This window comes from Melozone crissalis, unplaced genomic scaffold, assembly GCF_028551555.1.
Source record: "Melozone crissalis strain CALT ecotype California unplaced genomic scaffold, PUWL_Pcris_2 ptg000002l_1, whole genome shotgun sequence".
Classification (NCBI taxonomy): domain Eukaryota; kingdom Metazoa; phylum Chordata; class Aves; order Passeriformes; family Passerellidae; genus Melozone; species Melozone crissalis.
The window spans coordinates 22751912-22778244 of NW_026535780.1; the positions used below are offsets into that span (position 1 = coordinate 22751912).

General features: G+C 38.0%; 2 protein-coding genes across 3 annotated transcripts in view; both read left to right on the forward strand.

Moving 5' to 3' along the window:
* The first annotated feature begins 2278 nt into the window (after positions 1-2278).
* POLR2K (RNA polymerase II, I and III subunit K) lies at positions 2279-5911 on the forward strand. The gene is made up of 4 exons (XM_054288893.1): positions 2279-2321; positions 4511-4574; positions 5262-5354; positions 5756-5911. The coding sequence occupies exons 2-4, from the start codon at positions 4514-4516 to the stop codon at positions 5776-5778; spliced, it is 177 nt and encodes a 58-aa protein (XP_054144868.1). The 5' UTR covers positions 2279-2321; positions 4511-4513; the 3' UTR covers positions 5779-5911.
* Positions 5912-7304: 1393 nt separating this feature from the next.
* SPAG1 (sperm associated antigen 1) overlaps positions 7305-26333 on the forward strand; it is a 37420-nt gene continuing 18391 nt past the window's right edge. Inside the window, exons 1-11 of one of the 2 annotated variants that reach the window (XM_054282676.1) lie at positions 7305-7393; positions 8205-8420; positions 8730-8871; positions 9427-9586; positions 9913-10038; positions 14627-14694; positions 16551-16669; positions 17145-17250; positions 19406-19536; positions 20160-20266; positions 22682-22844. In XM_054282676.1, the coding sequence (XP_054138651.1) occupies positions 8732-8871; positions 9427-9586; positions 9913-10038; positions 14627-14694; positions 16551-16669; positions 17145-17250; positions 19406-19536; positions 20160-20266; positions 22682-22844 (1120 nt within the window). In that variant the 5' untranslated portion in view covers positions 7305-7393; positions 8205-8420; positions 8730-8731. The remainder of the gene's footprint in view (positions 7394-8204; positions 8421-8729; positions 8872-9426; positions 9587-9912; positions 10039-14626; positions 14695-16550; positions 16670-17144; positions 17251-19405; positions 19537-20159; positions 20267-22681; positions 22845-26333) is intronic. The other variant, XM_054282759.1, reaches the window with a different exon arrangement.

Below are 26333 nucleotides of genomic sequence, written 5' to 3' on the forward strand. Positions count from 1 at the left end.
ATTTGTACTTATTTATAAAATACCTTCTCAGTAAACCTGGAAGCTTACTAGTGGGACACAGCCGCTGCAAGCTCGGGCTCCGTCACTCAAACCTGGATGGATTTATGCGAGCTGGATCAAAAATATCCAGAAATTTAACAAGTCGTAATTGCGACATTTTATGCAATACACAGAAGTCACACTACAAAGTGTGTTTTAACAAAAACAAACAAAACAAAAATAACAACAAAAACAAAAAACCCAACCAAAACCTGAGAATGATAACAGGTGAAACTAGGTGAAACATTCTGCAACACTCGCACTGCGCTCGGTTACGGCTGCATTTCCTTCCCCTGTCTAAAGTACCTGTACCCCTGTGCCTTCTCCATCTCGACACTCATTTGCCTACCCATTCCGCAAGAATTATTTCACTTTACAGTACAGTGGGAGTCTCTCACACAGTCTCAACACTCTGCTACACTAAATCCGAAGGAGCATCTTTAGGGCTAGAATTTACCAGCAGATGAGAACGGGACTTACCAAAGCGCTCCTCTCGTAAGGGGCGGATTTTATCGGAAACGGCTGAAGTAACCGAAGTTTTAAGATCTGGTAAAGCATCTTATTTTTCCAAGTGAATGTTGAAAGGATGCCCATAATCAAACAATTACATTATTTCTTTATTAATAATAGAAACTTTATTTTCAGAGGATTAACTAAATTCTTCATGGACATATTTTTATTAAGTCCTTTTAAATTTGTCGGTTGACAAACGCATTTTTAAAATACTAACGAGCCTAGAGAAATAATACCGGGGGGGGTGGGGAGGGGGGGGGGTGGGAGTTGCTATTTGCTTTTTTAGGATTTGCTAATTTCTTACCATGCGTTTACCAAGAGAGAGGCTGTTTTTCTCCTCTGTTTAAACTTCTTGGTACACCCCCATACCAGCGGCTCCGTAGCAGAGGAGCGGATGCAAGTAGTGACCTATAACAATACCTCTGCCTTTTACAAACCATTTTTCTTGCCCGTGCTTCATTCTGACATTCCAAAAGTTATGTTTAGCTTTATTCTTAAAGAGCAGTGTGAAGAAGCAAGTCTGAAGCCATTTCTGTGATTTTATTACGTTTAATTTAAACACAAAATTAGGAAAACTACAATTATTTTCTATTATCTGAGTTCATTTTAGGGAAGTTACAAGTCCTATATGAAGGTCATTTGCTGGTAGGAGAACATCAATGAATTACAACTGATAAAACCTCATCCGTACTAATTTGGATGCTTAGGAAACAATTTTCATTCAATATTCAGAAACAGAAAGAGATCTTTCCTCAAATTAGGGAACCTTAGAACGATCTAGTAGTTTAAATGGGCATGTTCACAAAACATAGTATTCGTTAAACATGGGGGGGAGAGGGAGGAAAGAAATACAGCAAAGATACCTAATTAGACAAACTGTCAGTCGAAGATTCAAAATTCCTACCGCAAGCGAGGTGGAGCCAGTGACAAAGAGCAAGCGGTGTCGTTTCAAATCTTGCCCGCACTGCTTTAGTTTAGTTCATCGGGAAATACCGACACATGAACTTCTTTCATCACAGAACCTGACACTTAAAATGTGCAATATATATGTTTGTAGTATGTAAGTCTGGCTTCATGTGGGTACATATGATACCGACCACGGCATCAAAATATCAAGGATGCCGGGTTTATCCACGACATTTCTGTTAAAATGCTTCTGAAAACAGAGGGGATCTTGAGGTAGAACACCTCGGTGGTTTAAAACTCGGCAGCTGTATGACCAGGTCTGGCGCGGGGCATTCTCTATCCCGAATATGTTGGGTACAGCTAAATAAAAGAATGAAAACACCGGGTACCTTGGGGCGCATTTTACCTAACCATGCAGCTGCCTACTTTCTTCATTGACAATTGACGCTGCTATTCGTATGGAAGCTTGTGTCTTAAAATAATCTGTAATCTGTGTGCCTTTTTTTTTCTCCTTTTTTTTTCCCCCAGGTGGCTAACACCCAGAATGGAATATTTGTTACTTTCTCAGCCTCATTACCATTGGCGGCGCGAAGCACGGCCCGCCCCGCGGGCGCCGCGCGCGCGTCATCAGCGTGCGCCGGGGAAGCGGCGAGGCCGGCGGAGCGGCGGGAGCGGCGGGCGGCTCCTTCGGGTGTTCCCTTCGCTGCTGGGCGGTGCTGGTGCGGCCGTGGTGAGAAGGGAAGGGAAGGGCCGGGCCGGGACGGGACGGGACGGGACGGGACCAGGCCAGGCCAGGCCAGGCCAGGCCAGGCCAGGCCAGGCTCGTGGGCTTCGCTTCTGCGTGCCAGACCCGCGGGACGGAGGTCGGAATTGGGGCGGGATGGGGGGCCTGGGGCCCGTTCCCTGTGAGGGCTGTTTGCCGCTCTCCTTCGCGGGCTCTGCGGGACGTGAAGGAGCGGGTTGGCCTCTTTTACGGGTGCATGAAAGATGCTCGGAGAGAGGACCTCATTGATATGTAAAAATATCTGAAGCGGGGGTTGCCAAGAAGATGAAGCCAGGCTCCTCTGGTTGGTGCCAAGCACTAGGACAATAGGCAGCAGGCAGAAACTGAGGCATAAGAAGTTCGACCTGAATAGGAGGAAGAACTTCTTTACAGTGCGGGTGACTGCTCACTGAACAGATTGTTCAGAGAGGTTGCAGAGTCCCCCTCACTGGAGATACTCAGAGACCATCTGGGTGCACTCCTGTGCCACGTGCTCTAGAATGATCCTGCTTAAATGGGGAGGTTGGACCAGGTGACCCACTGGTGTCCCTTCCAGCCTTTCCCATTCTGTGCTTTGCTGAGGTGACTTGTACATGGTACCCCCATGTCTCTGCAATGGATTCTGGCTGCACCCCAGCACATGTTGGTGCATCACTGGGCCTGTGGGCTCTGCCAGCTTGGTGGCACTTAGGGCTGCAGGGTGTGTGAAGGCCAGCTAAACTATGGTACCTCCCTACATTCACAGAACTGAATTCACTGCTGCCCTTAGCAGCAGTATAATTTTACTGCACAGGAAGCACTACCCCAGGTTATTTAGCTACAACTGTGATCCACCTTAGTTCAGCTGTGTTTTAGATGTCTGCTCTTTTCCAGTGGTAATGGATGGCTGCACATAACTTACTGCAACGTGCTGACACAAAAAAACTGTAGCACACGTGAGTTAAGATGCCACTATGATTATGGTGTACCATACTCGAAAGCTGTAGAGTTTAATGGATTCTTTCCAGTTCTCCTAAATGAAGTGACGTAGTGGGAGTTTTAAAAAGATGGTTTGTCAGGTGTTGATCAGACTCATAAAGTATGAAATGTGTCTGCCCTGTTTTCAGTATCATAGTTTTCCCAGCTGAATTTATGCTGAAACAAATGCTGAAGCTGAGGGAAATAATATTTGCTGTAAGCAAAAGCATCAGAGAGCTATTCTCATAAGGAAGCATCAAGAAGGCTATTTACTGGCATAAGGGTTAGGAATTCTTGTCTACTGTGTCAGAACAGCAATACAGAAAACAGCAGCCTCCAAAAACTTAATAGGAAATATTCATGTTCTTGTCTAGACTTAAATTTGGTGGGGAAAAAGTGTTTATCTATGTACAGTAACCACCTTTAAATTCATGGTTGAAAGGACATTTACATGTTAGGATAGGATTACTTAAAGATTGGTAGAGTGTTTGTGGAGTATATGTAACTATTTAGTCTGATGCCATGAAGAAATACTTGTCTTTAAATTAAAGTCTGAACAATCAAAACCATTATAGGACATTAAGAGCTGTTTGGAGAATAGCATTGAGTTATTACTCTTGATTTGGTAGGATTTGAAGGATTGAATTTCATCTATGGCCACTCATTGTTTGGGGTTTTTAGTTTTGGTTTTTTTGGTTTGGTTTTTTTGGGGTTTTTTTGGGGGTTTTTTGGGTTTTGTTTTGTTTTGCTTTTTATTTTCTGCTACTCTTCTACACACAGTCTGTTCCCAGCATTTCTAATACCTTAGAACAACAAATAGTGTATCAGGTTAGCTAGTGTGTCACAGGGGGAGGAAAAATGACAAGGCTTACCTTCTTTGTTGGCATCATTGTTACATGAGTGGCATGTAATAAATTATTGAACTTTATATTTCCAGCAAGGAAATTCTTAACGTTGGCAGGAAAGAGGAAAAAAATATTACTCATTGGTCTTTAATGTTTAAAATACTGTTTAATATAAAACATCACGTTGTCCTCATCCTTAGATATTTTCTATACCAGAGTGGTAAAGCTCTGTGGAACCTGATGTTACTTTGCTTTTAAGAAGTCAAACTAAATGACTTTCTGAAGTCTCTTTCAGCCTGAATTAACCCATGCCCTGTGCATCAAATATAAATGGAATTTGTTTGTATTTACTTTTGAGGAAGTGGTTTCATGTTCTCTTACCTTTAGCTTGAGATATTAAAGTGATTGTATATGCCTTGGAAACAAAAAACAAACCAAAAAATCCCACACCCAAGCTAATGTGCGTATTGTGTATTTTTTGTTTTAGAACATGGATTCACAGAAGGATGTTCAGCCTCCAAAGCAGCAGCCAATGATTTACATTTGTGGAGGTAAAGAAAAGACATTACTAATTTTTTTATTACTTGATACTGGAGATTTGGTGTTTTAATAATGAATGGTGCTTAGTTATTACACTGAAGGGTGCATAGATACAAATAGTTGCAGTGTATGTCCTGATGATGTTTAAAGCTTTATGCAGTGATGGTGGCACGTGTATGGGGTACATACACAGTGTTGTGGAGGTAATTCCCTGGAGCTCCTCCATCTCTGTATGTTTTATTGACAGTGCTGTAAGGGCACTCAGCTTTCCCTGAAGTACAGCAGTCACATTCTCTCTTACCCATAGACAAATCAACAACTTAAAAATTGTTGATTTTCAGCAATCCCTGGAATATTTTGTCTTTTGTCTTTGTGCTTTGGAGGGATGAACTGAAATTTTCATTAGTAGATGATCTAGTATCAAGTGTGGAATGTGTTCTATGCAGTAATATTTGAGTGATTTTCACCAAGATTCTCTTTTATCTTAATGTAAGTGAAGCTTGCTTTTTATTTTCTCTTTTTCTTTTTTTTTCATGGTATCTTGTTACCTTTGAGCTCTTGATACAGATTCATTGCACTTGCTATGTTTGTTTGCCACAAGTAGGAATTTGACTATCACAACTTTTCTAAGTTATCTGTGCATTAACAGTGCTGTTCTTCTTTGCCCCCACTTCCTTTTTCTTCCTCCATAACATCAGAATGTCATACAGAAAATGAAATAAAGGCAAGAGATCCTATCAGGTGCAGAGAATGTGGCTACAGAATAATGTACAAGAAAAGGACAAAAAGATGTATCCTTTTACAAGTGCACTTGAATGCCTTTGGAGAGCTGTGGATGGAGACAAGGGGAAACAGAATAGAAGATTCAAAAAATCACATAGCAATTCTTCAGAGTCAAAAATCAATACAGGAGAGCAAACTACTATAGAACAATCTCTGCAGTGTTATTTGGCACCTGGATTTCTTTTCTGCCACTTTGTCTTTTTTTTTTTTCCATTTTCTTTCTAGATTAAGTTACTATAGTCTGCTGGGTAACATACTGGGAGTTGTTGATATTATCCAGCATCTTCTTAAAGATGACTTTTGAAATACTTTATGTAGAAAGTTGTGATTAGATTTAGACAGTGTCTTTTCCTCTCCCCCATCTTTTTTTCAACCACAACATATTTTTTCTTTAACTGCATTATTCCAGTGGTAGTTTTTGATGCACGATGATGTCTGCTGAAGATAGTGACTTCATGATACAATCTTTCTGATAACTTTGTTCTGTAAAACTGTTTGTGTGTAAATGCACGCTCTTATTTGTGTTTTAAGAGATTGAAATATTAAAGTTCATTGTAAAACTAAATTTTGTCTATATTGTCTTCCATCAGTAGATTTCTAAAGCTGTTGTTTAAATTGTACTCAAAGTATGCAGTGTTTTTTAAATTCAGTGATAATTGTATTATTTTTGAGTTATCTTTATTTTCATTACTCTCATCTAAACTTTATTTGCATTTTAACTTTGCTAAATGTTCTTTGGACTCCAATGAACTGTATAAAATAACTGTGGTTTGAATAAATTCTACTGAAAATAAATAGAAGGCTAGATTTGAAACAGATCTGGATTTCAAAAAAGAAAATCTTAAAGGACATCAGAGCACTCAATTCTGGCACCCAGTTGTGGACATGTCAAAAATATGGATGTCTGAAAGTGTGAAAAAATAATTTCTCCTGAAAGAAGAGGGAGAGGGAGGCAAGTTAAACATTAAGAAGCAATATGGAAACAGAAATCTCTTAAGTGCTGTTTGACTTGTTTATATTCAAGGAAAGAATTAAATCTGTGTTACAAAGATTTTTTGGGTAGCACCCCAAAAAAGAGATCGTGTTTTGCTTTTCAGATGACTTTTCAGGGGTCTGTAATAAGTGGTGGGTTTGTGATGATGAGCCAAAACTTTTTGCATCTGTCTGTTTGTAATGTGTGTTATGTAATACCACTGAAGGGTACTACTCCATACTGCTGGATTGTGTGTGTCTGATCTCCATTTTGATGGTGCTGAGATAACTTGCTTATCTCATCACTGTAATAATATCTTTTTTAAGGTCTGCATGACTGTGCGATGGCTTGTAAATGAACTGCAGTGGCTTGTTATAGAGGATGAAAAGAGCATTCTGAGATGCTGTTTTGGGGCTTTTGGTTAAGATTTTCTTAGGTACCTGATCTATGCTACAAAGACTAGATTTTTTTTTTCCTGGAAACCAGATACGCTCGGGTATAAATGATAACCTTTTTTAACGCACAGCTGCCATCAGTTCACCAGCTTGGCCCGCACAGCATGCGCCTTGTGCCTGCACAGCAGAACGAAGGGGTCGGCTGTGACACGGCTGCTGGGAAGGGTGAGGAGGAGCGGGCAGTAGCAGCGCTGCCGAAGCTCGCCGGCGTACGGAGGCGGGCTTGGTCCGTGTGCGGGCACGCCGGGTGCCTCTGGCTGCGGACTAAGGCGGCGGAGAGCCCCACTGCCCTCGGGAAGGGGCACGGACATCCTTTGGAGAGTAGCCCTGGGGGAGTGCAGAGCTGACGGGCAACACTGAACTGGGGACACCGGCGTCGGGAGAGGGACCGCTTGCTCTCCGCTGGGTGAAATACTACGCTGAAACACAAGGGTGATGCTGACCAGAGCCGCACCCCGGGCGCTGCATCTCTGCCCGCCCTCGGCAGGCGCTCCCCTCAGCCCGGATCCCCGCCCTGAGCCCAGCTGCGCCTGCGCGGCCTGGGCGAGGGCCGGGCGGCCCCGGCTGCGGTGTGGGCAGGGCCGCGTCCGTGTCCCGGAGACAGCGCGGCCCCGGGCAGGTGGGTGCCGAAGAACGTCAGGGCGACGGCAGTGTGGCCGCTGGAGCCCGGCGGGGCTCTGCGGGAACGTCGGCAGGGCATCCCTGGGGCGGGCAGCGCCGTGTCCCCGGCGCCATGTTGTACATAGCAACAGTTGCCAGGCACGGGCCGGCCGCGCTACCCCGGCTCCGGCGGGGCGTCAGGGCAGCCCCAGGGCCGGCCTGGAGGTGAAGCCCCGAGCCTGCCGGGGCTGTGTGGGGAGGCTGTACTGCAGCCGGGCTGGGTCACCACGAACCCTGGGCACCGCGGTGCCCGAGAGCTGCGCTGGGCAGCTCCTCCCGGCCGCGGGAATAAACGGGAAAAACCGCCGGTGGTGATGAGCTTTTAATTCTTCTAGTCTTCTTTAATGATTTCCTACCATTTGTCCCTCTTCCATGCGACTTCTTCCCTTTCCAGTACTGAAACCGTAAAGTCTTGGGGCAGAATCTCTATGCAACACCTAATTATTACCAGTTATTATTTAAGTGCTACTGTATTGTAAACATTTTTGTATAACTACAAATAATTGTGCGTAATTATGCAAGACATTAGAGCATAATTATTTTAATTTGGTCTATAACTACACATAGCTGTTTTCACATACTAGCTAGTTGCCCTTATTGTATTTCTTCAAAATTAACTGATTGCTTTGTGCACTATATAAAAGGGGGGGGGGAAAGAATTTCAGCTCCATAGAGCTTGTGGTCAAAACAGAAAAAGATGCAGATGAGCAGATCAAAGGGACAGGGAGACAGAAATGTCTTATTTGAATCCCTCATTTCTTCGTTTACAGACTTACTGGAAAAGATTCAGATTCGTGTGTAACATAATCAGAGACCCAGAAAATGCAGTCATTGAGGAAAGAGACGTGAATTTGTTTTGTCTACAGAGAAGACAAAGATTTTTGTTTCTTTAGATATGCTGCATTGGTTAATGTCTTCCCCCCTCTGAAAAAAGGAGTGTCCTTCACTGTCTTCTCCTTTGCGATTATCCCACTTGGTTAAAACAGGTATTTGTTAAATAGAACAGAGAATGTGTTAGGCAAAAATTGGTAAATTTTTAAGTGGTTTTTCTGAATTGTTCTGACTTGCAGTAGAGTTGCATACTCTTACAAAGCATATCTTATACTTCTGTCTGTAAACCTGTAAAACTCTCAGGGACAGTTAATGTGATCAGGCCTTCAAATCTGATATTTTTTCTTTTACAAGTCTGCTTGCATGAGAGAGTGGAGTGTGAGCAATTTTAGTCCTTAAATTTGCATTACTTCAAAATGTAACTAGAAGCTTACAGAATAATTTTTTTTTCTTTTAATATTTAGTTATGGGTGATGAGTCAGTACCATATTTTCTGGGTGAAGGAACCACTAAAACATATCAAATACCTATTAGTCATCTGGACTACAAATTCATTGAAAAATGCACAGATGTTAAGCACCTGGAAAAAATTCTCAAGGTATTAAGGTAAATTTATTTTTTTACCTTCATTAATAATTACATTCCTGTTCTGTAAAATTTGAAGGAAACCCATTTCTATTTGTCTGAACCTGTCTGTGACTTTCTAATTTAAAACTAAAGTACAAAGTTAAAGTGATCATGCTAAAAGTGTCCCAATATAACTTGAAATCCAAGTATTTTTTTAACCACCCAAAAGCTTGAGTAGCTCAGTGCTAGGTTTTTTTTCAATGCTGCCACTCTGTTTTGGTTCCCTCATGATCCATGTTGCATGCATGACTAGCAATTTCAGATGCCACACCTGTTTAACTTTTGCTTTAAATGACACAAGTTTCTTTTTAATGAGCACTGTGGTGATAACTTTTGAACTGTGTATGTGGGCATTGGAAAATGGTTGAAGGTTAACTGTGATTTTCTAATAAAAATGTTATTAGATGTTAGTAAAATTGGGTTGTAACAGGAAAATAGTCCTCTGCAGTCACTGTATGGACTACACATGGAAGGAAACATGGAGGATGTGGTGCTGTTCTTTTTTGTTAACATTTCTGTCTTTGCATTTTAAAGGTCTGGTGAGGAGGGGTGTTACCCTGAACTGACGTTGGCTTGTGAGAAGCGAATTGAGTGTTTGGATCCAAGGAGCAGAGCTCTGAGGAAAGATAAGCCTGCAGCCACAGCTTCTGATTTCACAGCTGAAGAATGGCAAGCAATTAATAGTGAACTGATGGTACAAGATCTCATTTATAGTGGTCCATAATATAATCACTGTAATGTATCAATCTTCTTCTTGTGCCAAAGTAGAATGTAATTATTTGATTAAAAGAGGAAATGATCAAAGGATTGTGTTTTAAAATTTATTTTCTTGCTTAATGTCACTGAACATTAACTGCTCATTTTAACTCTACATATTCTATTTTTATTGCAGATCACTTTTTATTCAAAAAAGCACTCTTGCTCTTTATCTTAATTGCTTTTCCCCATTAAGAGCAGTGCTTTTTAAGGATAATTGCTCTACTGCCTTAAGGTAAAAATATATTATTTATTTATTTTCAGAGCTGGCTGGCAGAAATGAATGAAGATGATAAGAAATCACAGCTCCTGAGAACAGACACACCAAATGAAAGACAAGATAACTTGCCTCCCATTCGTTGTTCCAGCAGCTGCCTTCCCACTAATCAGGTATCTCCAGGTTCTCTAAAACTGGGAGATTTTATATGTATGAACTTCTAATCATTTTGCCTTTCATACTAGATTTATTTTGTTAACCAGAAAATAAAAACCCTTAAGTTCCCTTGCAAAAGACCGATGTTTAAACAAAAGTACTTTTTTAGTACTAGCATGTGTATTGCAATAATATTTTAATTCTGATCAAGAATTCACTGCCAAAGCAGATCTCTTTAAACAGCCTTTTATGTTCTTCCATTCATATTTCCAAGTACTGCTTAAGCATGTGAACTAGGCTCCTTCTGGATGAAATTATGCCAGGAGATTTTCTCCAGCTGCCAGCAGGCTTTTGTTCCATGGGGCCAGTCAGAAGCCAGTCCAGAACAAACACCCTGGAACTCATACAGTGGGCATGTTAGAGCCTCTGCAGGAATTGTTTTACTCCGTAGCCACCCCTGTACTGGGTAGGCTATGGTGTATATGTAGCCTTTGATTGTGTTGGTACCTTGTGTTGATATTCCCACTGCAGCTGTACAGCATAATTCCTAATTTAGCCCTTAAGCAGACTTAACAAATCTTCATGACTACAGAAAACATATTTACATTTTCCCCCCAGGTATTAGTTTCCTTATATTTTGGTGAGTTTTACTTTTTTTTCATTTATTTATCTGCCTGAAATAATTTTTTTTCTGGCCAGCTTTTCTTGCTAATACTAAATACAGTGCTACTGAAGTGATTGGCAGACAAGTAGGTGTGGATGGGATTTCTCTGAATTTTCAGGTATTGTCACAAATCAGTTCAGTCTGATTCTCAATTTTTTTTTTTTTTAATTCTGGGACACTACAATAGGAAATTCATTAAGCATTGTTCTTTTTGGTGGTTTGTGAGTCAGAAACATTATGAAGGGATCCTTACCGGTTGTGTGATCTTTCATATTAATTCCTATTTTCTTGAATAATTATGTATTAGTAAATGCCTGATCTGTGTTCTTATGTTGTCAGAAACTACTTCTTATTGTCAGCTGGTACATAGATGTTGGACCAAGACATTTGGGATAGCTAGGCAGTCTCTGTTATGTGGTATACAAGAAGCTGGAGATTCCAGTGAATGTTTTATAAGTGGTTAGTATTGAGACTAAGGTGTGCTTTTGTTTGGTTTGGTTTGTGGTTTGGTTTTTCTTTTTAATTAATGTGTACTCCCTAATATTTTGCAATGTATCTTCCTCTTGACTGTCCTATTTTGCTGAGATGGATTGTGCCACTATAGCTTTATCCTTGATTCATGTCCTGTGTAATTGCTAGAACAGAAAATGGTTTAATACCATGTGAACTCACTAAATCCAGTTTAGAATGTTAGCATAAAGTGATGGAAAGTGTCTTGAAATCTAGGATATGCCATGTTACTAAAGAGGATGTGTTCTCCATTCAAAGACAAAATATTCACCTTTTTTCCCTCTTCCTTTAAACCATGCAGCAGTCTTCAGATCAAATTTTTTTCTTTTGCTCTTCAGCTTTTGTTCTCCCTACTAGGTTTTGGTGTTAGCATTATTACTCAGGAAACCTAGATATAGCTTTATGCTTTACCTGTGGTATGTGATTTCCATTCCTTTTGTCTAAGCAGACAACCTCTGAGGGAATTGTAACCAGTCCTGGAAGAGAGCAGGAAAGCCTGAAACATTTTATGCAGCAGTACAGTTATACCACTACTAGATCCCTACTGAATAAAAATAAGCTGTTTATATGGCATACACTAAATTTATACCTGCAACATGAAATCTCAAATAATTGAATAATGTACATTAGCTTTTCTTCTTCAATCAGCTTTTCTTTTTTTTTTCTTTCTTTCTTTCCTATAAAGGTATGTGTCATCTTACAGTTTTTAAACATGTTTGGCTAATCAATTGGGACTATAATTATTTTTCAGATTGGCATCATATGCTTTTGTAAGTGGGTTCAAGTTTAGAATCATCTAAATTTATCCTTTCTGCTGGAAATAAATGCACAAAGCCATCCATAATTTTATGTTATTACTTGGTTGGAGACTGTTCATCTGATCTGATACATAAAAAGTTCAGCATTTTCAATGAATCCAGTTCTGGAAATCATTACTGACCCTAAACCAGTGGATTGCACTAATGGGTGCAAATTTGGTAAATGAAAGCATCTTGTTTTGTCTGTAATCAGATTTTCTTGCTGATACTATATGCAGGTGTAATTTCAATTCACTACTGATAGTTTGTAACTCTGTAGAGTGTTTTCTTTTTATTGCTGTGAATCCATGGGGGGGATTCTAAAAATGGGCTGAAAAAGAGTAAAATTTTTGCAATATTTCCCTCTATCACACAATGTGGAAATTTCTGTTTTACACCCCACTTTTCCTATCATGTTGCCCAGAACTGTCTTAACTGTCCACACTGCATAATTATTATTTTTGCTGCCTCATTTTGTCCAGGAGAGAAGTAAAGCATGTGTTTAAAGATATTAATATTCAAAAGACAGTATTGATGGGATTTCAGCTTAGGCTTCTTTGCCAAACATGGTTTTCTAATACTGTTCCAGAAAGATTTGCATCCTCAGATACCTCCTCATGCCACAGCCCAGAGCATGCAAAATGCATACAAGTTTTATGTTATAAAAATGCACCATGATAGCATCGAATAGCCTTTGTGTTGTTTTGGATATTCTGAATTAAAAAGTAACACTGGTTTGCTGCCATAGAATAGTAATGTTTTAGGACAGCACACGAGGCCCACAGGAGAACCAAGGCCAAGTTGTGTCACCTGTACTGAAGCCAATTTGTGTGTTCATCTTTGGTCCAGAAAATGTTCAGCGAGCTTCAAACCCAGTGGGATTCATGCATTATGAATTGTAGCAGGAAACATGACAAGCACAGAGATTTATTTTTTTGAGTTCCATGGCGTGCAAGTGTACATTTTTATCAAAGCCTCTTGGATGAGATCCTCTGAAATACTATTTATCAGAAATTCCTGACTCTGTAGGAATCACAACTTGATTACAATTATTTCAAATATATGAGACTTGAGATTTTTTTTTTTAATTGTGGGGTTTTGAGTCAATGTTTCTTCCTCATTTCTTAACTGCACATGCGGTAGTTCTCTCCCTAAGCTGGAGTTGCATTAGTGTCAGTACCATATGAGAGTCTCTTCTGAGAGCTGCAGTATTTTTGCTCATTTAAATTAAGGACTTTGGTTGAAAAAAATACTTGATATTCATTAAAATAGTAATATACACCAGGATGGATATATAAGGATAACTCATGTTTCAGGAAGGTGTATTTAGGAGCTCCCTCCTCTAAACATGTGTTGATCACTGTACATATTTGTCATTTTGTCTCGCTTCCTGAAAGACATAACATTAAGAGTAATTCTGGAGTTATATACTACAAAAATTTGTGTAACCTAACATTATAGATAGTCAGAAGTGTTTACAGGAAGGGTCACATTTGCATTATGTAAATTGAGGTGTTTACATCCAGCTGCAGAAGCATGTCCTTGTTACAGTGTCACCACTGGCAAAGCGAGTTTAGGAAGCTTCTGGTCATTTCTTTGGTCCAGTTTATCACATGCTGAATTGATCTGGTACAGATATTTGGAGACTGTACTGTGATCTCTATCAGATTTTTTAAACACAGAAAATTGTAAATATGCAATTCTACAAAGAATTACACTGGTCTAACTCAGTGAATGCTGGACTGCAAGGTAAGAGGAGGACTGAATGGCCAGGATAGGGTAGATGGGAATATTTTGAACTGGCTGTTCCACTGTGAAATACCTGTTTGGAACCACACCTTGCTATTAAGCATTTTGAAGTCAACAAGCAGGGAGGGGCATAGAAGAAGTATAGTCTCATGACAGAGGTAGAAGAGATGCCAAAGGGGACAGCTAGGGAAATAGAGTCCATTAGTGTAGGAGATGGGTTGGGATACAAGGCAGTCAAATCTGATTGTCAGAACTGATTGTTGCAGGAAGGTCATCAAGATAAATTTTAGGTAAGGCAAGCTTCAATGATGGAGCTTGTCCAAAACCTAAAGTGAATGTAAATAATAATGGAATTAGCTTTAGTGAAGTGATAAATGGTGAAAAGAAGTTCAGACACTACTTTGAAGTAATTTATTTGCAAATTTGTTGTGAGTGTTCCAGGGACTACCAAAATCTGTGCCTGGAATTCTCTTGGGAAAGGGAATCCTAAAACCAGGTTCCTGATTCACTCTCAGTGTCAAACACCTCATCACAAGGCTGGGTCTTCTGAAGACTGAGTTCTCCCTTGCTGTGTTGAACAGGTGGTTGGGAAGATGGCATCACCAGATACTCATTAGAAAGTTTCACTCAGTGCCTCTGTGATGTGACAGGACAGTGGACAAGAAGGGTGAGACTCAGGAGTCCCTCAGATTGCAATGATTTGTGAAATGCATCAAGATTTTCTTTAAACCAAAATGAATTACATTTTCAAGACTGAACTAAGTTTAGTCATGAGTAGTGGTGGTTATTAGGAAAATATGTACTGCAGAAACAAAACCAAAAAAACCACTGTGAATTCCACTGCAACAAATTGTGTTACAAGATGGCTGTTTGTTTCTCTTTTAGAATCAAAATTTGCATAACAAACAAAGAAGCAAGAAAAACGTACCACGGGATTACAGTGAATGGGACAAGTATGTTTAATTAGTTTTATATTTCAGTTTTTAATAAATCTTATTTAACTAGGGAACACGGTGTATTTTGCAGAAACATAGTATTAAGATCAGCATTTTAAGGAACTGTAACAATGGTCAAACTTTGGTTTTTCTTAATAAATGTTCTGTTAAAATGCAAATGACACATTGTGTTGCTAACAGTTCAGAACAAGTTAGTCTACACTTTTGTACAAGGTGTGTGAAATATAGTAAACCAGCAGAAAAATAAATAAAAATTGATTATTTAATTGATGAGATTTTTAAAAACAGCTCTAGGGTTACTTAACATGGACCTATAAACATGGACTTGTCTATATCTAAAGGCACAGTTCTACACTGAAAACAAAACTGGTGAATACTTACTCCTGCACTGAACCCCACTAACCTCAAAGAATGAGCTTCAGGCAGGTGCATCAGTTTACTCAGATGCAATTACACTTAATAGAGGTTTAGACAGTAACTATTTTAGAATGGATGAAGCTCTGATACAAAGACATTCTGCATCATGTAATGGTGGCACATCACCTTCCCAAGTTACGTGACAGGTTCATGCCCAAATTGTTGAACACCGAAAGCAAAAAGCACATTGTTATTCTTGTGTTGCACATTGTAGAAGCTTTTCTGTAGTTCCTGAAATCTGGAATACAATGGTGTAGAATCAGAGTGAGGAGGCACAAATTTCCAGTGCAGTAGATGGAGATACTGTGGGGTTTGGGTAATGAAACTATATCCCAAAGCCCTTTAAAAAACCCTGTTCTGCATAAGTTTTGCATAGCAGTTATTTTCATGCACTTATCTTTCTGAAATTGGTGCCTTCCTGCTCAAATGTGGACAAAGAAATTAGATCATAAAAATAATTTCTGCAACAATTTATTCTTTCATTTGTTCTTTACTCTTGGTACTGTATCTTTCCAAAGTAATTGTACAGATTTTGTTTACACATTTATGTACACAATCTTTAAGTGCTTTAGCATGCTGATAGTAGTAAAGGTTGTGAATTTTCCCATAGAGTGTATTTATTTTGGATTATGAGTACGCTGAAACAGAGCTGTCTGAAAGATGTTTTCCAATTTAAAGCATATCATAGTTTTAAAATGCTTTGAGGAAAATTTCAAAGCTTTCAAATAATTGTTTAGGCAATTTCTAAACAAAGTGTTTCACTTCTTATTTTAAAAACATTTATTTGAAATGTGGTTAATTTATAATAAACAGGTAAAAGTAAGTTAGCAAAAGATCAGATTCAAAATGGAGAACAATTAGTGTTATGTGAAAAGGTTTTGAGTTGGAGAAATTTTCCAAATAGTATCTCAATTTCAGAAAGAAAATATTCATATTGTCAAGATTATTGTGAAAAGGCTATTTTCCTTTAAACCCTACACAAAAAAAAAGCAGTAAGAACAGTGTTTCTGTGTAGTGTAGGAATTGATTATTACTATATTTATTTTACAGTATTACAGCAGCGATATTTCTTTGATATACATTCCTAAACATTGTTTTCAAAAGCTGCTTTAGAGTAGCTTTTGAAATGTCTGAGACTACTTGTCTCAAGTTTACAGTATAAATTGCTTTGAAGCTGTTTCTTAGGTATTTTGGCAAAGGTTAATGGAGATGTTTGATAGAGCTGGGATGGAGCCTGATGATACTGTTTCTTAAATTTTTCCTTTTTTGGGGAATATGGTGAGGAGGTGACACAGAGATTTTTCTTGGTCACCAATAATTGAATGCAGCCTGTATCTCTTTTCCTTTGGTTCATAATGAAAATACAATATGCCTTTCTATCAGCTGAGGAGTCTTGCCATGCAGCATTATTGAATTGATTGTTTTATGAATTAAAGGTTCGATGTGGAAAAGGAATGTTCTAAAATTGATGAAGACTGTGAAGAAAGTAACTCAAAAGCAAGACTCTTCAGTAGGCCAAGTCTACCCATAATTGAAAAGAAAATTGACACAACTGGTAATGTCTTAGAAACGTAATTTTTCTTTAGTTGTAATACTATGTTGTAAAGTATGAATACTAATTAAAGAAATATATCATAAAGTGCCTTTATTTTTCAGCACCTAGAGATGCTGAAAGTTGTTAGATCATCAAGTGATCTTGAGCATGTCTGAAAAAAATCTAGTCTTGCTTAATAAACAGTAAGAATGTTTATGTTTAGTTGAGAGCACAAGGTAAAGAAGTAAAGCATACATCTGGTATTATAAATGAATGGTAGAGGTTAGCCACCTGCTTTTTGCTTGCACACTAAATTTTATGTCTATCAGAAGAATTTAGTGTTTTATTACAGAAAATAAAATAAAATTTGTCTTTTAGCAAGCCATGTGCTTTTAAAAAAAATGCAGACTATGAGATTCAGATTATTTTATCTGATTGTTTTGGTTACATCTGTGCAAGTTGCTAGTTGTTGTTATGTAGAAATATTTTTTGCTAGGAATGACAAAGAGAGAGAAAATTTTTATTGCTACTCGTGAGAAAGAAAAGGGCAATGAAGCCTTTGCCACTGGCGATTATGTGGAAGCAGTGACATATTACACTCGGTGAGTAAATACTATTGTGTTCTTTTATTTTAATAACTCTTACTTGTGAATGTTGGTTTCAGACCAGTGTAATTGAAGCAACTTCTTATTGAAGCAACTAGTGACAATTAGATTATTTTCAAAAGAGCAGAAAGATTTGACAGAAGAATATTTAAAGCACTGATCCATATTCATATTAATTTTTATTTATCAGAAGAGAAGGGGCTAGAAAGTGATGGAATGCAATCTGCAGTTGTCACAAACTTCCTCAGATTTTTTTTAAACCATTGAGATTCAAGGGCATGTTTACAAAAATAAAAGGATAATCAGAGTGCTGAGAAACTAAATACTTACAAATGTAATTTAACTCTGTGCTCTGAAATGGTAACGACTTAAAAAACCCCTAGAAATCAGAAAGTGTCAAAGTTGTTGTTTGGAAATTTACAGTACCTGGGAATCTTGGGATATTAATTACCAGTGTAAATGGAGGATAATGATATGACACTGCTGTGAGATGAAATGTGAAGATAATTAATAAGCTACGATATTATAGTGGGATAACCATGAAAAAAGTATGAGAAAGTTAATACATTTGTGGTCAGTGCAGATAAGTATGGAGAAAATAATGAATAGAAATAGTGTGGAACAGAAATAAAATAAAAATGTAAGAGATTTATGTTTAGGAATTATCATTCATAATGTCAATGAAGGAGTTAGGATTTTGTAGAAAAGCTTATGAAAATTAATCTGGAGGTTGCTGATATAGCTAGATATGTATATATGTATGTGTGTGTGCACACTTGGAATGATATTCGTAGAGCACAAGCTGCTTAACTGAGGCATTTGATGCATGATGGGTTTGGTTTTTTGCAGCTCAGGAATCTTTCTTGTTTTGTTTGGGTTTTTTACACAAACATTAAAAAAGTCTATAGCTGTATTTCATATACAATAAATAAAATACAAATACATAATATAAAAATAAGTAAAAACGTGTGCTTTTGGTGCATAAATAAGGTACTAATAACTAAGGATAGGCAGAATCCTTTCTAATGGAGAGTTTTTCCATTTTTGACTCCCATGGAGCATTGTATGCCTTCTGAAATGTATGATAGTGACACCATGCTGTTCTAACTGGTCACTTTTCTAATCCTATCTGCATTCTATTTTCTTAGAGTTATAAATATTTAAGTAAAATATTTTGGAGTGAATTGTTAATAATCTGAAGGGGTCATCTGTGGCTAGAATGGAAAATGACCTCTTCTTCTTACCCATTGGCTTTCCTCTTGTGTGAGGACAAACCTTCACACATTGAATCACTGCTTAGACTAGAATGCATCTCCTCTTCTTCCTCATCCTCCTACCCTTTTTAAAGAGCATGCACAGATTATTCCACTGGGATCATAGCTGCATACAGCATTTATTCTTTTTTTTGTTTCCCATGTGTTGTGCATTTGTGGACAAGTATTTGAGATTGTTCTTCAACCATGTTTTTTTTTCACAAGGAAATTGTGTCTATTGCAGTGTGCTGTCTGTTCCCCAGGCACTTCCATTGCCATTCTTTCCAGAGAGCACAGTTTAGGGCCTTCCTTGCAACATTAACAAGGTTGTTGGCAAAGATTCCCTTATACCATTTTGTTATGTGCATCCTAGCTGTCCTTGTTCCTCAAAGACAATCCTGTTGTCACAGCAACTAAAACCCTACCTACAATACCAGCCCTGCAGCCAGACATGGACCTGGACAATTCATCCACTGCTGAATCTTTCCATCTTACAAGCAAGATTAAGGAGAATCCCATGTGTCCTCCCCCCCCACCATGCTTTTCATCATAATCCCCAGAGCTGTGTAGTTACTCTTCATCTCTCAGAGGTTCCATCTGGCAGTTTCTTTGGAGTCTACATGGATGGCAGGAGGAGGCAGTAGTCTAAGTGACAGATGAGCCATGGCATCTCCTCTGCAACACCTCAGGTCTAAGTCCTGGCAAGCAAGAGGCCTCTGAAGACAGTAAATCTAGTTGGGGGATGGTATCAGTAATACCAACTGCAGCCTGTGGTCACACAGGAGGGAGTCTGTAACACTACTGTGGTTAGAATACCAGTATTAATATTCCTTTAGCTTCCAGTAGTGAAGTTTTTCTAGATTCTGACTCTAACATGATCAATATTCCCTTTCTTTTAGGAGTTTATCAGTAATACCAACTGCAGCTGTGTACAATAACAAAGCTCAAGCAGAAATCAAACTTCAGGACTGGGACAATGCTTTGCAGGATTGTGAGAGGGTACTAGATATGGAACCTGGCAACATAAAAGGTAAAGTAGAAAATAAAATTTCAATGTAATATTTTACCTCTAGCAAATAAAATGGTATATGTTGTTAGTTGACTGAACTGAGCTTTACATAGGTCTAAATACAAATAAGGAACAGCATAGCTCCCCAAACCAGTTTTAATGGTTCTTTGGGGGTTAGTGAAGTATTATGCAGTTCATCCTGTTGCTATGTGAAGGGAATTCTTACATGGCAGCACGTCTTCCATATGATAACTATAAGTCCTCTTGTATTCATGCAGTGTTTCCATAATACCCACACTGAATTATAAATTAATTTAAAAGTGACATGAAAACAAGCAAAGTTGTTGGTTTATTCCTTTCTGAAGTCAAGGACTTGACTTCAGAAGCTAACTGTATTTCCATGCGTGGAGGTGGAAAATTTGAAAATTATGAAAAGGTGCTTCACAATTCACGATTGTTGCCTCAAAAGATGTCATGTGAAATTGCATCATTAAAGATCATCAAGAAAACAGTTGTTAGTAATATAGAAGTAAGCGCAGAATTTTCAAACTGCATAACTGCACTTACTATATCTAGAAAAACCAGTGTGTATTTATTCACTTTATATTTTAAATCCATAAATAACACACTTCGTTCTTTCGTAGCTCTGATGCGTCGTGCCACTGTGCACAATCATCTGCAGAATTACCAGGCAGCTATAGAGGATCTGAATGAAGTGTTGTCTGTTGAACCAGAAAACTCTATGGCTAAGGTAAAGATCAGTGAGTTGAATGTGGCTAGAAAGAGGTTGTACACAGTTGTAGCCTAAAGTGAGTACAGTTCATCTTGTTTGATGTAACTATGAGTTTTGAGGACACGCTGAATCTGCTGTGCCATTGATCAGCTTCCCAAGACCACATGTGGTGGAAATTAGGTATTGAATGTGGCCAGATCTTCTGTTCATGACTTGATTGTGAGGAAGAGCCTTCTCTATTAGTGTAATTTAGGTGCCTAAAACATTTTCTGCTGAACTTGCTTGCAGTATTAGTGTCTTGCTGATCAAAGCTATTTGGAAATTTCTCTTGAAAAGATCCATTGAGATAGATGCATTTAAGTTTGAGTACACGAGAAGAAAAATTCAACAGATGCCAAGCTTTTGTTGCTACAGTGGTAAAGTTTACCCAAAAGGAGAAGAGCTGGATTCTGTTCTTGTGTGTTGTTATAAATCTTCATTTCTCATCTCCAGGGTAGAATGAAAAACCTTTCATACCTTCTGATAAATCTGGACTCTTCATAACCAATTTTGGATCAAAGAAAGCCAGATACTTCTTTGAAAATTAAGGTCAGGATGTGGTCCTTGCACTACTATTACTCTGGCTGTTAAGGAGAGGATTGGTTTGTGTCCTTTATTGATATCTTAGGGATATTTTGCAGGTTAGAACAGTCCGTGCATTTGGACTCTGTGTGTCCTGAGAACCTTCTGTACTGGGCAGTTTTGATAGTAAACTGCTTGTTGTATGTTAATTATGAGTCCATCATACTACTGCCCTCCCAATGGTTTTACATATGACTTCTGGATGCTGTGCAATTGTCCCAACTTCTGACTTCTGTCCAGCTCTTGTTGGTGGCACATTGTAAGCTGCTAGCAGCTTGTTGATTGCTGCTTCTTTCCATGGAGTTATTTATTACTATTGCTTATACCAGAGAAAGTGGTACATGCCTCTTGTGTTCAAATTGACCACATACAGCATTCATCCTTTTTAGGGTGCTCCTGGAGCTAAGTTCCTGTCCAGAATAGTTCCTGAGTTTCACATCAACCAAAGAATTCATTACATGTCTTTAGATTTGAATTCTGAAAGAGATTTTGGTCTTTTTCTTTTCTATTTACAAGACTGAATATCTAAATAGTTTGTGAGTCTGTGATGACAAATTGTACAACAGTCAATGTGAAAAGGTGTATCAAATAGGCTGTGCTGAGACTTCTTATACTACCAGACAGAGGTAGTCACTCATTTTGATTACACTCTTCCATGACTTGCTTTGCTGAGCAGTGCTTTTGTAGCTGAAAGCAGATATCTGTACTTTGTCCTTATTCATGCCAGCTATTATGCCTTGGCTGGCACATACAAAAATGAGAAGTGCTTGGCAGGGCATTTTTTCAAGTTTCTCATTGCTTGGAGAATCCTCAAAACTCTCTTGAGATAAATATGAATGTATGGAACATATGCAGAGTGCATGTTCATATCCAGAATCACTAGCAGAAAAGTGAATTGGTTGTCAGTAACTGGAATTATTCAGGGTAGTTTGTCCATGTGAATCTTTGCTTGATCCCGTTCTTGTCTTTTTCTTGAGACAGGAAGTACTGAGATGGCACTTTCTTGCACAGCATTGAATTACATTCAGAATACCACATAATTCTGGGTGTGTCTTACTCTGCTCTGACAGTGTAAAGTGATTTAGTGCTTTATGGGTTACAGTGATAGTGCTGGGTTAACAGTTGGCCTTGGTCTTAAAGGTCTCTTCCAACCTTGATGATTCCAAGTGCAGTTAAAGGGGATTTTTTGAGTGATGGAAAAATATTATGGAATGAGAAGCTGTTTGATCATTAAATTGCAGTTCTTATAAAGGAGCAAACTTTATCATTGTTCCACAGTGTCCTTCTGCTACACTGTTAAGGGACTGTTGTCTCTTGGTTCTTGTTCTCTCAGTTGTATTTTTCCATCAGTTGTCCATCTGACATCAGATTCTCCGCAGCATAAGTTTTGATTCTGATTTTAGGCTTTTTTGGAGATTCTCTAGGGAGCCTGTTTTCCACATCTCTTCTTAGTAGACCATGCCAGATCTCACAATCATAAATCTACTTTTTTCCTTTGAATTTAGTTTTTTTAGTTTTGATAAGCAGTGCATTCAAGAAAAGTATTTATTTGTTTATGTGATATCTTCACACAAAGATGTGAAGATATCTTGTGTCTATTTCTTGTGAGAGAGACAGAAATTCACTATTGCTCTTGGTTTGATGCTGACTCTTGTCACATTTATTACCATCTTTTTATATTGGCAACATTTATCTTGATAATTCTTCAGAATTTCACATGGATTATTTAACAGAATGTATTTGCTGTATGTAAAGTGTAATTTATATACATAATAAAACTTCTGCTATTGCTACTTTTTTTCTCTATTGTAGAAAAGTCTGCTAGAGATTGAAGAGAAACTGAAGGGTTTAAAGCCTGTATCTGAGCCTCAAGGCAAAGGAAAAAAAATACTTATTGAAGAGATAGAGGATTCAGAAAGTGGTGAAGGAAGAGAGGAAAATACAGAAGAACGTGAAAGACGTGGTGGAGATAAAAGTAATGTCTTATCATTTCCTACTTTATTTTAACCTAAGGAAAAAATAGTTGTCTTTGAGATAGTAATGTTTATTCACACAATTCATCCATATATTCTTGCAAAGAATTTGCCTGTTCGAAGACTAAACTTACATTGACTACTTAAAGTAGATCTGAGTGTGAAATTTAGAATCCTGTTTTATTACACATCTTTGTAATTCTTTATAGAATGGGCATAACAGAGACAAATGGAAAATGGTACTATAAATCACCTACTTTCCTGTGCCCTGTGTAATTTTACACCTGCCCTTTGATGTGGACCCAGTTAAAAATTTCTTCTGGTGAGGGAACATTTTATGTTCCTGAGATCTTTCTCTCACACAGCTTTCCTGCCTTCCCATCAGCACATTTTTCTCATTTTTCTTCCCTCGCTTGCATCAAAGGGTGTAAAAATGATCAAGTATAATTTGTTAACATCTATAATTTTTGTTGTTGTTTGTTTTAGAAACTATAATTCTCTCTCTCTTTTTTTTTTTTTTTGTTTTTGTAAGAACTCATCTCTGTGCCCTGGAAGTTTGTATTAAAGGTAAACAACATGTAATTCTTGTACTGGATGTAGTTTACAAGCAGTTGAAGTGTATCTCCCTTTCCTGGATTAGTGTGTGATTAACTGCAGTGTTCTTTGGGTGAAGCCACTGGCATAATCAGAATCCATGGCTTGCAGGAGGAGGTGAGGCAGCAGGGGCTAGGAAGGCATTGGCAGCTTGCTTTTAGATTCAGCTGCATGGCTTTCCTCCAGCCTGCAACAGAATAAAATCCCTAGGCTGATTTCACCCTTCTCCTTTCTTTTAGTTATGTTGGCTCTTTAAGGTATTGTGGAATGACAGCTGTGACTTTTATGTTTTCTGTGTTTTATCTTGAAACGAAATCAGTCTGTGGGTTTTGCAGCTTAATCATGAATGTTGGACTATAAATGTGTGATATAATAATGTATTATTGGCACACAAGATTAGGGAAAATATATTTTCCCACATCAGTTGGTGTCTATCAAATCTCCTGAGCTAAAACCTTGGAAGAAAGGAGTGCATCATGTCCCTAGCCTTAAATGTCTGTTCATTTGGGGGTGTTTCCTATTGTGAGCACTCAGATGACTGTGTGCCTTCTAGCTCCTTAGGAAGACTTCCATTCTGTTGATGAAAGGTTAGGCCTTTAAATATAGGGAAGATTATCAGTTGACACCAAGGGCATATGTGTTCCTGTGATGATACACAAAAGTACTTCTGAGATTTAAATGGAAAGCATTTTCATAGATTATACTGTATTTTCTTGTACAACTGGAAACAAAGATGAATTCAGTTCAGTTAATGAATAAAAAATGTTCTGTGAACCTAACAGCAATAAGTAGACTAAACATCTAGTCCTGTAATCACAGGCAGTCCAGTAGTCCATGTAGTCCAGTCATGTAGTCACATTCATTTCACATTCTAATTGGGAAGCCTAATGCATTCCTACTGAATTTACAATTTAGAGATTGGAAATTTTTTTTGTTTGTTTTCTTTAGGGCTGAAAAGTTGATTTCTGAACTTTGAACAAAACAGTCTTAATAGAGTGTAGTCTCTCTTCATCTTTTATGTAACTGAAAGCAAAAGTAAATGGAGCCCTTTCTGTACAATAGAAACAGAAAATTGCTTGCATCCTAGAAACTACAAAACTCAGTATTCAGGCACTGCAAAAACTAAAACTCATGTGCTTGACAAAAGCACCTGGTATTTTGACATGTTTCCAAAAGTTATAACCTCAAGTAATAAATGCAGTTTAAAGATAAATTGATACGTTTTAAATAGCCCATTTTAATTAAGACAAATTTGTTGAGCTGTGTGTTATATAATTGATCTATTACAATATTAAATAATATGATATGTAATATATTATTATATATTATATAATAGTAAAAACTCACCAAACTTCACATATTCCTGTTAGACTATTCAGTGGGGATTTCTTTAGTTTTATGATGGTCCTTCCATTTTAAGTTTGCTATTTTAAATGAAAATTCTTGCTTGTGTGTATTTGTTGTCATTCTGGTCAAAATTCTGTCCAGACTTTTCATTACCTTTCTTCACATTCTCCTTCGAATTTATAAGGTATCTTGAATTTTTTTTTCCTTAAGAAAAGTTCAGAAGTATTGGTATTTTTTTTTTTAGCCCAGAATACTGCTTTAATTTCTCTGTAGAGACCAGTACAGGAACATTGTTTTTAAAGACTGAAACTAAAAGCCAATGAGAATTATACTTGAGAAGTATAGCTGTACATTTTTTTGCATGCTGTTTACTCAGACTTGAAGTATTTAACCAATTAGTATTACCCAGCAGCTACACAAGGTAACTATCCGCATTCCTGTTGTCAGGGGGACTCCAGACTCCAAATGCTATAAATGCTTCCTGTTTAATCCAGGACTGGTTCTGTGCACTTCATCTTTAGGAAATTTTTTCCTGTATTCAGGAATTACACATTATTCACATCACATATTGTGTGCCTGCCTTGCTTTTTCTTTGTCTCTAGAAGCTGGGATGCTCTTTGACAGTGTTTCACTATGTTTTGTAAAAGCTTGTCCTGTCACCTGCTTGTGTCTTCATTCATCTGCCCAGCAAGCCTTTGACCACCATTCTCCCTTAAATAGACTTTAAATCTTTTTGGTATATTTGGTATCACCAACTGGATGAGTGGGTGGGTGGATGTCTCAAATATAAATAATTTAAGTTTTACAAAAATGTGTGTGTGGGTAGATTTAGCCTATCATTGCTCCCACTGTGGAGTATGAACTTATTATTAAGTATGGTATTTCAAAACAGGGATCTCAGCTAAGTAGGAGGCACTAGAGGATTTGTTGTTTCTACAAATCTTATGCTTTCCCATCCTGTTCAGTTTGATTGCAGTAAGATTTTGTGTGTTCAAAAAAATATGTCTTTCATTTTGGACCATCTGGAGTTCATCCATGTTGAGTCAGTGTCAGATATTTTGTTAAAGTCAATTGAAAATATTGTTCCGATATGTGAACAAATTCTGTTGGGCAGATAAGAACATCAGGTTAAGGCAAGGGGAAGATATCATCTTAATTGTACCAAAAGGCAGGGTTGTTGTGTGCTTAGTAGTATCGAGAATCAGGCTCTGCAGAAATCTGTCTTTGGATACTGTGGTGGTAATCTGGTAGGAAATCAGGTGAATATGGAAGATAGAGATTTTACTATCTAATACCCTTAATCTATGATTTTTTCCTAAATAAATTTGTAATAAATAACAGTGAAGGTTGAATGATCGCAAGTATGCATAAAAGGATTTTTGACATGGTTAAATGAAATCTTCTTGAGAAGGATTTATAAGCTTTTATCCTGCCTGTTCTATGTTATATTTGAGGAGAGTTTTGTATTACGTCACTGGTTTGATAGCTTGTGATCTAACTTTGTCACGCAGGCATTTGATTTGGTCACGGAAGACCAAAGCACCCGTGTT

Coding starts and splice junctions, on each gene's coding strand:
- POLR2K (XM_054288893.1), top strand. CDS start 4,514: ATGGATTCACAGAAGGATGTTCAGCCTCCAAAGCAGCAGCCAATGATT. Junction 4,575..5,261: donor AATGATTTACATTTGTGGAG/GTAAAGAAAAGA, acceptor CCATAACATCAG/AATGTCATACAGAAAATGAA. Junction 5,355..5,755: donor CAAGAAAAGGACAAAAAGAT/GTATCCTTTTAC, acceptor GCATTATTCCAG/TGGTAGTTTTTGATGCACGA.